This window comes from Protopterus annectens, chromosome 3.part0 (assembly GCF_019279795.1).
Source record: "Protopterus annectens isolate FY-2018-M chromosome 3.part0, PAN1.0, whole genome shotgun sequence".
NCBI lineage: Eukaryota > Metazoa > Chordata > Ceratodontiformes > Protopteridae > Protopterus > Protopterus annectens.
In genome coordinates, this window is record NC_056731.1 from 214,141,821 (window position 1) to 214,157,151 (window position 15,331).

Below are 15,331 nucleotides of genomic sequence, written 5' to 3' on the forward strand. Positions count from 1 at the left end.
AAGGGAATGAAATATCCTCTGGAAACTATACTTTGTACCCAGTTGTCGTTTGTTATTTTGAGCCAGGTGTCTGGATACAAAGATAAGCGACCCCCAACTGCCTCCAGAGCAGGACAGTCAGGCCTCCTTTCAGGAGCGCTGGTAGGGCTTCCCAAAGAACTGGTCTCTGTCGCCCTGGATTTGCGGACCCCCTCTGCCACGAGGGCGGCGTCTTCCATTATTGCCCCCTCCTCTGCCCCTGGAGGGGGGGGGGGTCACTACATGTATCCAGAAAGGCTCCTTGGGCTTTTCCGAACCGCATCTTTCCTTCCTTTTGACCCTTAGGGTAGGGTCTAGTAGGAGTGGAAAAGCTAACTCCGACAGCAAACAGAGTCTTTCCTTCCTGCTCATACCTGGTCAAAGTTTCCTTAAGTTTTGGCCCAAAAATGGAGGAGCCATCAAAAGGGGTGTTGACAAAGGATGACTTAAAGGACTCCAAGAAGGAACACAAGCACAACCAGGAGTGCCTTCTAAGAGCTATTCCTGTACCCACTGCCCTACTCTTTCCATCAGCTGCATATGAAATCAGATGCATGGATTGGGTCACTACGGACCTGAGGGCATCTCCAAGCTCTTTTAGGAGGTCTCTTTGCAGTCTTATAAAATGTGAGAGAGAGAGTTCAGTGAACGCATGGCAAAAGTCACTGAAAAAGAAGTTATATACTCACCATAACATTTTATCTGAGTAGTTGTACTTCATTTGTCTTCAAACTATGGGATACGGATCAGTATCGGATCCGAGCCAGCAACTATTGCTAGCATCAGCTCCGAGCTCCAGACTCCTCCCCTTACCCATAATACACCTCCACTGCCTTCCATCCCCAGCTCGAGTGTGCTGAACTTATACTGAGAACCCGACCTGATAATATACTTGTGACCTATACTGCAGCCTGTAGGCTGATCATGCGCCAAGGTCTGGGGGAAGGAGGGAGGGATGGTTGAAGACAAATTAAGTACAACTACTCAGATAATGTTATGGTGAGTACATAACTTCTTTATCTGAAGTAGCTTACTTAATTTGGTCTTCAACCTGTGGGACAGAGTCCCCAGCTACTAAACTCCTGGGAGGCCCTCATGGAAGGAAATTTCGGAGCACCGCGGAACCAAAGGATACTCTTCTTCTGGAAGTCAAATCCCATTTGTAATGAAAAATAAATGTATGAGATGAGGACCAAGTAGCTGCAGAACAAATGTCTTCCAAAGACACTCTAGACCAAAAAGCTGCAGACATAGCCATCGACCAGGTGGAATGAGCTTTTACCTGACCTGGAGGAGACATGCCTCTGTCCTTATAGACCTGCAGGATGCATGAAGAAATCCATCTAGTTATAGTGACTTTGGAGATAGGTTTCCTCAAAAAGGGTTTATAGAAGGAAACAAACAATTGATCAGATTTACGGAACTTTTTTGTCCTGCGCAAATAGAATCATAACTGTCTATGAACATCCAACATGTGGAGCATGTATTCTATCTTGTTCATAAAATTGGGAAAGAACACAGGCAAATTAATGGTCTGATTGATACTGACTGGTGATGCCACCTTAGGAAGAAAGGATGGATTGATTCGAAGGGAAACTCTGTCTTTAAGAAAAATCATGTACAGAAGTTTGATGGACAAGGCCTGTAATTCTGAAACCCTTCTAGCAGAGGTAACAGCCACCAGAAAAACTGTTTTCCACGATAAAAATTTTAGATCTGCAGTTGCGGCAGGCTCGAAAGGCGGACTGACCAAAGCTTGAAGAACCATAGTAAGGTCCCACGGAAAAACAGGATCTTTGACCGGGGGAAGTAACAAAAAGGTGCCTTTGATAAAGGCTTTACACAGTCTGGAAGATGCTAAAGGGGCAGAATTCTCGCCCACATGAAAATGAGAAATGGCAGCCAGCTGAACTTTGACAGTATAAGAACTAGCTCCGTGCTGGAAAATATCAGCTAGAAAATCAAGAATATCTGAAATAGGGGCCATGAAAGGGAGAGGCCCAGAAAGAAAAACGTTTCCACTTGCTGCGATAAAACTTCCTGGTCGAAGACTTATGAGCAGCTACCAAAATAGCTCAAACTTGAGGAGGATAGTCCGGGAGTACTAGCAATTATGGGAACTGAGCAGCCAAGCTGTGAGCTTCAGGCTGTCCAGACTCAGATGAGGCACCCCCAAAGGGTGTGAAATTAAATCCGGAATGGGATCTAGGATTCAAGGTGGAGCCAGAAGGTGAGACCAAAGGAAGGGAAACCATGCTTGTCAAGGCCAGAATGGGGCAACGGGGATCAGCCTGCTCCCCAGTCGACAAGTTTTCTGCTGAAACCTCAGAAAGAGAGGTACTGGCGGGTAAGCATACAGAAGACCGGGAGGCCAAGCATGAACTAGAGCGCCTCTGGGGGACTCCCCCGGCAGGGAGTTCAGAGTGAAAAATTTGCTGCACTTTGCTTTGGAAGGAGATGTGAAGAGATTGCAGCAAGGATGACCACATTCGCTGAAGATCTGTTCCGCTACTGACAGATTCAGAGACCACTCATAAGGCATCAGATTGGTCTGACTTAGCCTGTCCGCTAGGATGTTGGACCATCCCGGAATGTGCGTTGCAATGAGAAAGCAACTGGTGGAGATTACCCATTCCCACACTCTCATGGCCTCGTGACAAAGGGGGTAAGATCTGGTCCCTCCCTGTTTGTTGATACACTAGACTACTGACATGTTGTCTAACTGAATGGCAATCGTCCCCAGATGAAGAAAGGCATGAATAGCCTGCAATGCTAGAAGGACCACCCTCATCTCTAGGACATATGCAAGCTGGTCTTTATGGGGAACCACAGGCCTTGGACTGTCCTGCCGAACAATGCCCCCTCCACCCAAGTTGCGAGGCATCCGTGGTCACTGTGGTTTAGGCCGGAGCTGGAACAAAGAGTCTTCCCTGTAAAATGTCTGGAGAGCTCATCCACCATATGAGGGATGACCGACACACTCGACTTTGATGGATAGGATAAGTCAAATTTTATTTGGTCATTTGGGAATAGTTTCCATGGTGTCCAGTTCCTTCCATGCCCGCAAGGTGACCAAATCCACCAAACGATCTGCAGGACGAGACACCCAGGAAGTAGACGGGCCTGTGCTGAAGCCTCCAGGAACACAGACTCATCAGAAGAGGGTTTGGGGGCAGGGACCACTGAACCGCTAGAGTCCACTGAAGAATCTGCATGTGTAACTGAGCACATGGAAGAAGAGTTATGGTCGCCGTCATTGAGCCTAGGGCCCTCAACACTGATTACGCCATTGGAAGATGAGAATGGTAGATCAGGGAGACATGCATCCTCACGTTTTGAACTCTCTCCAAGGTCAGGAATATTTTGCACTAAAGAGAATCTAACTTGGCACCAATGTAGTCTATCACCTGTACAGGATCTAGGAGAGATTTGGATGTGTTGACTGTGATGCCCAAACTCAGGGCAAGTGTCAGGAAGTACTCCCTGGTTTGGGAAAGTAGACACCTGGTGGGAGCAGTGAGGAGCCAATCATCCAGGTACGGATAGACCTGAATCCCCTGAAGCCTCAGGTGAGTTGCTACAACTGCCATCACTTTGGTAAACTCCCTGGAGGCTGTGGTGAGACCAAAGGGTATGGCTCGCAACTGATAATGATTGACTCCTAGCCGGAAGCGGAGGAACCTCCTGGAGCTTCTGTGCATTTTTATGTGATAGTAAGCATCCTGGAGATTTAATGAGCATATCCAGTCTCTCTCTTGCAGATACGGCATGATGGACTGTAGCGTGATCATCCAGAACTTCTCTTTGGCAACTGACAGGTTCAGGGTAGAGAGGTCTAGAATGGGCCTTAAGTCCCCTGTTTTCTTTGGCACCAAAAAGAACCTGGAGTAGAAGCCTGATCCAGATTGATCTGGGGGAATGGTTTTGATGGCTCCTTTTACTAGCAGCTTGGAAATTTCCTGTGCTGCTGCCTCTCTTTGCATGGGTGGAATGTCCTGGAGGTGTCTGGGAAATATGGGGGTACCCATAAAGGGAATAGAGTATCCTCTGGATATGATTTGAAGCACCCAGTGGTCTATTGTTATGGACTCCTATGCTAGTGGGTGCAAGGACAATCATCCCCTGACTGCCTCCAGAGTAGAGCAGTCAGGCAACCCCTCAGGGTTGCTGCCCACGTCTGTCCGAGAAAGGTTCTCAAGACCCAAAGTTCCGTGGACCCCCTCTGCCTCTGTGCTGGTGTCCATTCTGTCCCCCTCTGCCTCTGGAGGAAGAAGAGCCCTGAGTGCCCTGGGAATACTGAGATTTCCAGAACCACATCTTCTTTTGCCCTCTCTGGTTCCGATAAAAGAACCTCTGAGGGTTAGACAAGCAGATCCTGAAGGCAGACAGTGTCTTCCCTTCCTTCTTACTCTGGACTAATGTTTCCTTGATGGTCTTACCGAAGAGTGTAGAGCCATCATAAGGGGCACTGGCAAGTGATGCCTTAAAGAGTTTGGAAAATTGACATAACCTGAGCCAGGCGTTACACCTCATGGAATGCCGGACCCAACCACCCTAGCCTCTCCTTCCGTAGCATGGGAGAGGAGTCACATAGATGTATTAGATACCATTTTTAGAGTGGCCATCCTCATGGAGAACGAAACCTTGTCCTCCTGTGACATGGACTTGGAAGGAGACTCCTCCACCTCCTTTACCAGGTCGCATTGCAGTCTAGTGACATGGGCCAAGTAATTCAGCCACCTGATCAAAAAGGTAGCTGAAGCATACACCCGCTTCCCTAGGTGGCCCATCATCCATGATTCCCAGTCAGGAGGGTGGACCGAGGAACTCTCCTGAGCAAGTACCTTCTTAGTGGACTGCTGCTACCACCTTGGCATCCATGGGGGAGCCCTTTTTCCAGGATGGCCTATCCATGGAGGGGCTTAAAATTTTATCGGGTCATTTGGGAATAGGCTCCATGGTGTCCAGTTCCTTCCATGCCTGCAAGGTGACCAAATCCACCAAACGATCTGCAGGAGGGGACACCCAGGAAGTAGACAGGCCCGTGCCAAAGGCTCCAGGAACACAGACTCATCAGAAGAGGGTTTTGGGGCAGACCAACCTCCCCACTGGTGCAGGATCTTCATGATGTCTCCAAAGGAGACATCCTTGGAAGGTGATCTTGGGGAACCCTCTCCATCATCTAAATCCATGTCCTCGGTGAGGGATTCGGGGGAGTCCAAGTGCATCCTCTTGTACATATGCTTGTGAGGCACATCTCTGGTGGGGCTCTCCGCAGGGTGCTCACAAGCCATTTGTTCCTTGGGGGGACGGTTTGGGGCTCTTCGAGCATGGGCTGTCCCCTCTGGTAAGACAATGGGGACCATAGACAGAGCTGAGGGGGTCTGGGAGGAGTCCGAGGGGGTGGTCTCGATCCGATGGAGAGGACCCTTTTTGCCACATCGAATGTCAAAGGAGAGCGAATCTCCTGGGAAGCTAATAAGAAGGCCGGTCTCCCCGGGTCCGATGCAAAAATTGGAGCCAGGCCCGAGGTGCATGGAGCTCTGAGGGAGGGGAACTGGCCTGACAAAGTTGGAGCCAATGGAAAAGGTTCCGACACCCAAGCACCAGCTCTGAGAGGGGCTCGGATCCAATCTGGTTGGATCCGAAATGCTCCATGCAGCTGTCGGCATTTAGGAAACAAGTGCCGTTGGTGCCGACCCCCTGACCAAAGCCAACCTTGGATCAGAGTATTCCGAAGCCGAAGGTCAGATCGGAGAAGGAGAAATGGGTTGAAAGAAAGGAAACGAGCTCTCCCCTCCAGAGGGAAGGGGGGGCTGGCAAGACCCTCATCTGGATCTGTGTACAGATATAGCGCCTCATCATCTTATCCAGATCCATATCCAACAAGGAGTAGGTTGACCGTGATGAGGCCACGGACTCCAACCTGGCAGGTCGGGGTACCAAGGCCAGAGAGACTGGATGTGCCTCCTCCGGCTCCGGGGAGAACCTCGGAGATCGGCGCAGAGGGGAGTCATGGGTCTGTGGGGTTTTGCTAAGTGAAGCGAGGTCCGGGGACCTCTTACTCTTTTCCCTCGTCTTCGACTCTCTCTCCCTTTCTCTACCTCTCTTCTGCTCTGCTACCACAGGCTTAGATACAGGAGTTTGAGTCCCAGCCTGGGAGGGAGGAGAAGTCAGAGGAAGAGAGGAGGGAGAAGCAATCACAGCAGCCGCTGTCACTGAAGCCAAAGACAAGGAAAGAGAGTCGGTAGGAGGAAGAAGATCTTTGAGGGCTAACTTAGCCTTCCTACCCTTTAAGGCACGGGGTTGAAGCCCACACAAATGTTGCAATCCACACTAAGGTGGGCCACACCCAAGCCATCTGCTGGGGAGAGCTTATGGCCACACTCTGTGCAGCACTTAAAGACAAGCTTTTCAGCCATTCTAAGGAGAAAGAAAGGCTTGAAATAGACAGGAAAATACTTTCTAAAGAATCACTCACAGACACACCCACTCATCACCGTAGTCTATAAGAACAACACTGGTGGGGGCACCACAGAACAAACTAATCTAACTTTTTAGCTAACAACACTAACACTCGACGGCAAAGTGATGGGAGGGGAGAAGGGGGTACCTATGCTGACTTACTCACAGAAAGTTAAATAACCCACTGCTATCTGGAGCTCAGAAGACACAATGTATAAGCAAATTGCGGCAAACGAGATCTGGGGATGGAAGACACTGGAGGTGTATTATGGGTAAGGGGAGGAGTCTGGAACTTGGTGCTGATGCTAGCAACAGTTGCTGGCTCGGATTTGATACGGATCTGTATCCCACAGGTTGAAGACCAAATGAAGTAAACTACTTCAGATCTGTACATGTGCTTCCCGTATCTATCCATGATCCTAGATTGTCTGTTTGGAGGATGGATAGAGGAAGAAGTTTCTGACATCTCCTTTTTGGTGGCTGCCGCCACCATCATAGCATCAACTGGCACTCCATTAGTGAGAAAGGACTTATCCTGAGGGGCATTAATAAATTTATTGGGCCTCCTAGGGGCAGGCTCCATGGTGTCTGGAGACTCTCACGCCCTTTGTGAGACCAGCTCCATGAGCTCATTTAAGGGCGGAGACAACCTAGAGATGGAGGTTTGAGACCCGAAAGCCTTCAGGAGAACTGACTCATCTTCAGTAGGGTTAGTGGACTTCCAGTCAACCCTCTGCTTAAGGATTTCTAATATCTATGCAAATGAAACATCTTCAGAGGGGGACCGTGGGGACCCTTCTGATTCATCTAAATTAGTATCAGACATGAGAGACTCCTGCAGGGAGTCTAGGTGCTTCCTCTTGCAAATTCTCTTCCTGGAACCTCATCAGTGGGAACTTCTGGTGAGGTCTCAGAAGAGCAGGGGCAACCCAGTGGGGCTTCCTGAGGCTCAGAGTCTCTATGCTTCAAAGGGATCTGTGAGGCAGAAGTGAACACAGGCACTTTTGTGGAGGAGGTAGTTGGACCTGAAGTTGTAGATGTCTTGACGGACATCACTCTCCTCATGGCTTCAAAGGCACCTCTACTCTGATGAGAAGGGACTACTGGATCCGAAGAAACAACCAATCCCTTCAGCACCGGAACAGTGGGCTCCGAACCAGAGGTAGAATCCAAACTCATCCGAGCCGAGGCCCCTAAAGGCAAAGTCAGAATCGACAGGTCAGTCCAACTATCCTCCCCGAACCTGACTGAAGAGTGTCAGCTCCTAGACTCCTTGATGGGTGCCAAGAAAGTCTGAGTAAATGGAAACTATGGCACTGGAGTAGGTGTCTGCTCCAAAGGCTCAAAAATCATTAGGTCCAACTCCTCTGGCTCCGAACGAGCGGTATAGCTGGGAGGAGGAAAAGAAGTCGATGGCATAACAGTCATCAGTTCTGAAACCACTTGGGTCGGAGCCGATAAAATTTAGCAAACGCTAAAAGGATGCTCAGCTCCGAAGGCTGCCGTTTTTTTTTATTTTGTCACATCAGTAGAAGAAGCCTTAGAAGACTTTGAAGACTTGGGAAACTGGCTAGATTAATCCTGGTCACATAAAGCTTCCTGAAATTAAGACTTTAAAAGTCCTCTGTCAATGAGTTTTGTTTTTCTCTCAAGTAAAACTCTGGAAGAAAAAGAATGGCAAATGGAGCAGATCTCTTGCAAGCGCAAGGCTCCAAGACAATAAACACAATTCACATGACTATCTGTCACAGACATCTTTTGGCCACACTTTGGACACTTTTTAAAGCCAGACTTAGGATGCTTGTCTTTCTCCTGGTTAGTCATATTGAATTATACAGTACCAAAACTTCTACTGTACAATAACAGAATGTAGTCTCAAAGAAGAATGCTCACACACACACACACACACACACACACACACACACACACACACACACACACACACACACACACACACACACACGCACATGCACAACTTTAGCAAACTTAAACTGCAGTAATTAGCCATAAACAACAAATGGGCTGTATAAGAGTAAATGTGATGTAACTATAACTATCTAAATGCACTCACACACATTATGTCTAAAGTTTAAAGAATCTTATTTAAACTACAAATATATATATATATATATATATATATATATATATATATATATATATATATATATATATATATAACTATACTAATATTTTATAAAGGCACACCAAAGAAGGGAAGGGAATATTAAAGGCCTATAAAAAAACGAAGGCCAAAAGGAGAAGAATTATCTAATATTAAGCTATCAAAGTTATAACTATGAATAACTATCACTAATTATTATAAGTAATACCAAATTTAGCAAAGTTTTTAGAAAAAAAAAAGCTCTACTGGCCCGAGCTGTGCTAGGAAACCTCTGATCTATTGCAATGGCAAACTAGATCTGAGGTAGCTCAAGGTGCATCATGGGATAGGGACTTGGCCTCGAGCTGTCTGAAGACCTCGAGCTTTGTAGTAGGCCGACTCGGAGCCGAGGATTGGCTCCGAACCCATCTGTAAGAATAAACAACGAGACAGAACAACTTCACATCCAGATTTTTTTTATGTGAAGAAAGGTCCACTGTGGGCCACCCAAAAACTGCCCATACAATTGACTGTTTCAGGAAAAAGTTACATTTTCTGAAGGTGGCGTAAGGAATGTGAAGAACTGTCCTCATTATTAGAACTGTAGGACTTGGGATAACTATCTGACCCATAATGAGTCCCCCTCTTTACCTGAGAACATTGGTGAGGGACTGCTTTCTCTTTCATTTGTTTTCAATTACCTTTGTTGGCACAAGTGAAGGTTCCCTGGTCTAATTTCAAGAAGTGGACTGGTCAACAAAGGAGACCAGTACCACCTGCTGTAGTGCTACAAAAGCTTCCTGCTCCACCTTAAAATAAATTTTGTCCAAAAATTTACAATCTGTAATAGGTGGAGGTAAAGATGTTAGAGCTGTTGAGGCATCAGAAGGGTAAATTCCCTCCCTAGAACATGAAGATAGGCTTTTTTACTTATACACTATGCATCTGTTGTAGCAAACCCTGCCTTTGCAATATATCTGGCTCACCCCACAGGCGGCAACTAGTGGGAGCATTACATGTTCACCTAGTAGAGTTCAGAGCCAGTTGAGCCTATGCTGTTAGTAGCATATTCATACTATGCAGATGAGATAAAGCCGGCAAGCGGAGGAGGGATGCTTCCTCTAGTAGTCAGTGATTACAGTCTCAGAGGACCCACTAAAGAGTGGGTGTTCAGAAGGGGAAAGGTGTAGACCTCTGCCCTACCCAGATCAGCAAACTGGACCATTTCCTATCACCTGAAAGAGTATAAATAAAGTTCATGGCATAAACAAAACAAACCCCGTGTGTGCAGTCTTTAGGCATAATCTATCTACCATGTGTAAATTGCTCTTTCATGTCTCCTCGAAATAACTGAGTTTGGAACACGTCTGTTTAAAAAAATGTCTGTATTCCAAGACAGCTAACTAGTCTGGAACCCTATGCTGTTCCATTATCTGGATCCCCCTAAACTTTAATATGAGGAACAAATAAATAAATAGTACTATCATACCTGATGACCCCCCCCCCAAAAAAAAAAATCACCTCGTATTTGAGGATCATAAGATCTTCTTTGCAATACAAAAAAAAGTTATTTTTATACATTTGTACAAGTGGCTTGCTACAACTAAAAAGCACAAATGAGTATTGAGCATACCTTTCAACTCTCCAGATTTTCACAGAATATACAGATTTGTTCCTCATATTTGTGGTTTGCTTCTCATAAAATTGTACTTTTCTGGCAAATCACTAGAACATTATCGAGGACTGAAGTCAGAAAATAATGGCAGACATTTGAGTTTCAGACTTCATATCCTTCATAAAATTCATGTTATTGTAAAACCTGTCATTCAATCAACTTTCTAAGTTTGTAAGAGCAATAACGTGTCTCTATATTTGGGCCTATGTCCCCCTGTTATTTGTGGCTTTGCCAGATTTCTTGCTGTAAGAGGTGGAGAGGTATGGTATTGAGCACTTCAGCCCTGAGTGAAACTGCGGTATTAACATTCATTTCAGAATGCCAGTGCTGTACTAGCTCACACAAGGAACACTGAAGTACTTCACACCTAACAGAAATGCAGTGTTGGCATTAAGAAACTGAATGCTAGTACTGATAATCATGCCACCTGACATGTTGCACCCAGGATAGCTGCCTCTTTTGTCCCACCTTAGCTATGTTTCTGCACAGAGGACACAGTATCTCAAAAGACATGTACTCAAAATTTATTATCATAGTACAAGCAAATGTGAACAATAAATACATTTTTTGTAGACAGGCAAGCCCTTTCCAGTCCTCCACTTGGAGGGATTTGCCCTCACCCAAACCTCCTTACTTTATTATTATTATTCTTACTCTGAGGTCAGTGTACCTCAGGGAAAGACCGTTTTCCTGTCAGAAGTTCTACAATATTCATTATAAAGATACAGACCGGTCTAGCACCAACACTGACTCCTATGGTACTCTACCAGTTACTAATTTCTTCCCTAATTTCGTCCCTGGACTCTGTTTACTGTAACTTCTTATGTCCTACTGCATAGTCAGTGTTTTATCAGTATTAACTAACTGAAGTCTCAGACCATATTTTTCTAATTTGTGCACCAGTCTGTTAGGGCAGAGAATAATGTTTGGGATCACAGCCTTACTGTAGTGGTATGCCACCTTTCCAGAAACCTGAATGTGATGACAAATAGCTTTAAGTACCTGAAACTGGGTAACTCTCTGTAGAAATTGTTCCATAAGCTCAAGGAATATTTATTTTGACAAATGTGAAGGCCACTGACAGACATTAACACCTTTGGTTCAAAAGAGCTGTCCTACTTTTATTCATCATTATTAAGTTGCTAAAATTGACAGCTTAAGACAAAGCCTTAATTAGTAAGCAGTCATTACTTACCGACAAACTAATAAGCACTTATCTCTTTAGAGACAGGAATGGGGCACTATAGGAGGAACCAACAAAAACAACATTGTCATTAAGTAGACATTGTTGTCTGATCCCTAAGGCAGTTTATGAGCTAGTCAAAAACTTCTGAATTGTCCTCTCTATGGCATGTCACAATGTCACATACCAATAATATACACTCAAACAGAAAATACTTTGGATGAAAACTACTTTTAGATATGAAACAGATGAAAGAAGTATCAAATGGCGTACGCCAGATATTCAAAAATGAGGAATGTCACTTTCAAGGAAACTGGAAGGACAGACAAGGAAAAAACAGTAATATACGGTTTTCATAAATTAAGAATATTATTTGTTAAAAATTGAACAGTTAATAAAAGACAATAAATGACAAGCAGGAAAAGTAAAATATTCTCACTGCATCTACTCTCATAAACAATAAAATTACAATATTTATACTATATAGAGTGTCCTAGTCTCTCATAAACAATAAAATTACAATATTTATACTATACAGAGTGTCCTAGTCTCTCATGAACAATAAAATTACAACATTTATACTATATAGAGTGTCTTAATTTTCATGCACCCGAACAACAAAGCAAAAAGTAGGCAGCAACCACTTGACAGCAGTTATTACTTGAACAGAATGATGTGGTGTAAATATGATAGGGGCAGCAGTATCAAAAGTCAGCAGAACTCAAGTGTTACTCAGATGAGACACAAAGACATGAATATGGTTCCAAAGGCTATTCAAGTATATAAACCATTTATGCAAATGCATATGTATTTACAGTTTTGTCAGTTGATAAGAAATCATGACAAAATATTATTTTTGACAGTGTTGGGGTGATGGCATGATTTTACAAAAGAGTTGTTATTTAGACCACCACCAGTCAACCAGATTTGTAGCAACAAGCAAATGTAATAAGTTTAGCAATACATTTTTAAGGGAAAACCTTGTTACAAGAAAATAAAGTCTCATTTCAGACTGCTGAAAGCATTTTTATTATAAATCCTAACAATAATGCACTGACTAGGTGGTTGAACAGTGAGAGAGTGTGTGTGTATGTGTGTGTGTGTGTGTGGGGGCTTCAGTAGATTTAATCAAACTACTGAAGCATAGCTTAGCTAGGTCCATAGGCTTCTCTCAACAATCATCCCTGCTGAACATCCCTAAGATAAATTGTATCCATTTAAAGTTCACTTAGACCATGCACAATTTGTCATTGGGGGAAAATCTTTCAAGAAATGTGTTGGTCTAATCACCTGATGCCAACAAGTCATTAATCAGCACCAGAAAGCGTTCGTCTGGAACTTGGGCATCTGTCAGCAGAAACACAGTGGGCATGTTCTTGGCTCCAGTCTTGATGTACAAATTGGCAATATCCACCTGCAAAAAAAAAAAAAAAAAAAAGAACATTCAGATTACTTGATTACATCAAATTCTTAGTTAACAGAAAATAAAAAGCAGTTTTACAGTCATATTCTGAAAATCCCTCTCAAATTGGTACTTCTGTTATTCCTATTGCTAGTATGAATAGTTTGTTTAAATGTGGGGATAAAAATTCATTACCTTGACAGAAGCATAATGCTCTGTCTATTAGAATTTCTGTGCCGTGCAGTTCCTCTAAAAGTAACTGTGGCCTATAATTCACTAAAGTTTGCTAGATTCTCATTAGAATTCACCACTTGACTGTGTTTTCAAAACATTCTGACAGGTCCCCACATTTTATCAAAATGCAATGGCTTACTGGGTTGCATGATTTTATTTTGCTTTAACAGGCTTCTGACCTAACCACTACAGCACAGAAAAGTACTGTATATGATAGTATATTTTACCTGTTTGAGTTTCAAGCTATAAAACTAAAGAGTGGGTAAAGAAAAGTAAGGCCCTCTCTAAGCATTACATACTGTACCACAGGTGTGGCTATCTGAATACATAAAGTTTCAACTAAATGATAAGGAATGAGCACACAATTCAGCTAAATTATTCAGATGTGTGTGTGTGTGTGTGTGTGTGTGTGTGTGTGTGTGTGTGTGTGTGTGTGTGTGTGTGTGTGTGTGTGTGTGTGTGTGTGTGTGTGTGTGTGTGTGCGCGCATGTACAGTCTTCTCAGGACTGATAAATCTGCTTCCCAGATATACTGATGACTACAGAAAATGACCACTTCTCATGAACTAAAAATAAATGTTACGATACTTTCTAAACAGATTTTCCAAACAGCATAACAGTTAAAACATGTCTTTCGGATGAGTTTAGTTAGAGCTTCTTGACAAACGATATCTGTTGCTTAATGACTACAGTTTATCCACAGATCCTTTCCTGTCTTTCTTCTGAAATTGGGGATACACTTCGTTTTTTTAAGTCAAAATTAGTCCAGGAATGAAAATGATGGGGGTCAGTGTATGTTAAATTACCTGCAGAATATAATTAGTATTACACACACAGCACATTTTTCCACAGAGTTAATTTTTATTTTATCTAAATTCTTACACTTCCGTACCATACTTTTTGTTTTAAATCAGAAAGTTCATAACTCTGTTACTCATATCAGTTCTGAAGTTTCACATTTCTACTGGAGGTTACAGGATCTAAATATGGAGACTCATTAATCATGCCTACTACTATTGTATGCTGTACTGCAAAAATACTGTGTTCTGCCTGATTTCCACATCTTGGTGAATGAACCCTATATGTTACTGTAGAGATTCTACAGTGAATTGCCCCTGTAAAAGTGAAGTGAGAATGCAATCAGATAGCTCATTCACTGGCAGTGCACTGCTTATCTGCTTTTATTCTCAGTAATATTACCACAAAATTAAATGTGCCTTTTTGTATTTTATTTTCTAATAGCTATATCATTATAAACTGGTCAGTAGAATAATTCAGTCTTGAAATAATTACTGCCTGATTTACGGTGTCTAAGTGTTATACCACTGAATTGAAACACAAAAATAAATGAAAATGTTTGGTTACTGTTATTCATGGGTGTTTACTAGGCTAATGACCACAAGAACCTTTTTAAGCCTAGCCATGCATCCCAAATCTCTGACAACTTCTGATACCCTTAAGTGTAGGCATGTCCCTGGAAGATGAACCATATTTATTGCTGTTATTCTTCAGAATGTGGTATCCCTGCCATACCCATTTATACACCAAACTGTAGCAATCCTAATTCAAAAATGAAAACAAAGTTGTAGTTGTCTGACCTTTCAAATCAGCATGCTAATTGTGTAAAGGAATATGCATATTACAAACCTTGAAATCTCTGACCACAACCACTGCTGGCAATTTTCAAGCAAAATGCAGAAACAAATCAGTCAAGTGAATCACAAGTTATTTGCAACCACTTTGCACTTAATCTCAAACATCTCGTGCTGCTTTCAATCCCAAAGAATGAGAGCTTGTTAACAGTACTTTATTCTTCCTCTCTCACTCACGCTAATAAACACAAAACAACATTATTTTTTACTCGTCTTCATCATTTCACTAATTCAAACTGACAAATGAGACAGAATGGGCAGACTGGTTGACCCACATAGTAACACATGCTCACTGGCACGGCTATCCTGCATTGCTGAATGGAATGTCCAGAGATCAGGCCAAGGAGAAAAATTTGGTACCTATTTGGATCTCTCTCATAACATCTCTTTTCTACCACCTACCCATAACCACAGATTCAGTGGATCCTTCAATTTAAGTTATCCTTGTTGTCCAAATGTGCCCATGATTTGGTTATCTAACCCCAAATCATAAATTAGCACTCTCCTATTAAAATAAGATGAGACATTGTGACTGCATATGAATGTAGACATTCACAGCTCGTGGTGCAGACAAACTGTGCTGGTTAAATATTTATGTCATA

At 43.3% G+C, this 15,331-nt stretch overlaps 1 protein-coding gene across 1 annotated transcript in view; it reads right to left on the reverse strand.

Moving 5' to 3' along the window:
* The window catches only part of DNAH11 (dynein axonemal heavy chain 11), a 4,606,558-nt gene that overhangs the window by 2,143,031 nt on the left and 2,448,196 nt on the right, over window positions 1–15,331 (reverse strand). Inside the window, exon 53 of the mRNA XM_044065542.1 lies at window positions 12,733–12,856. Coding sequence (XP_043921477.1) covers window positions 12,733–12,856 — 124 coding nt within the window. The remainder of the gene's footprint in view (window positions 1–12,732; window positions 12,857–15,331) is intronic.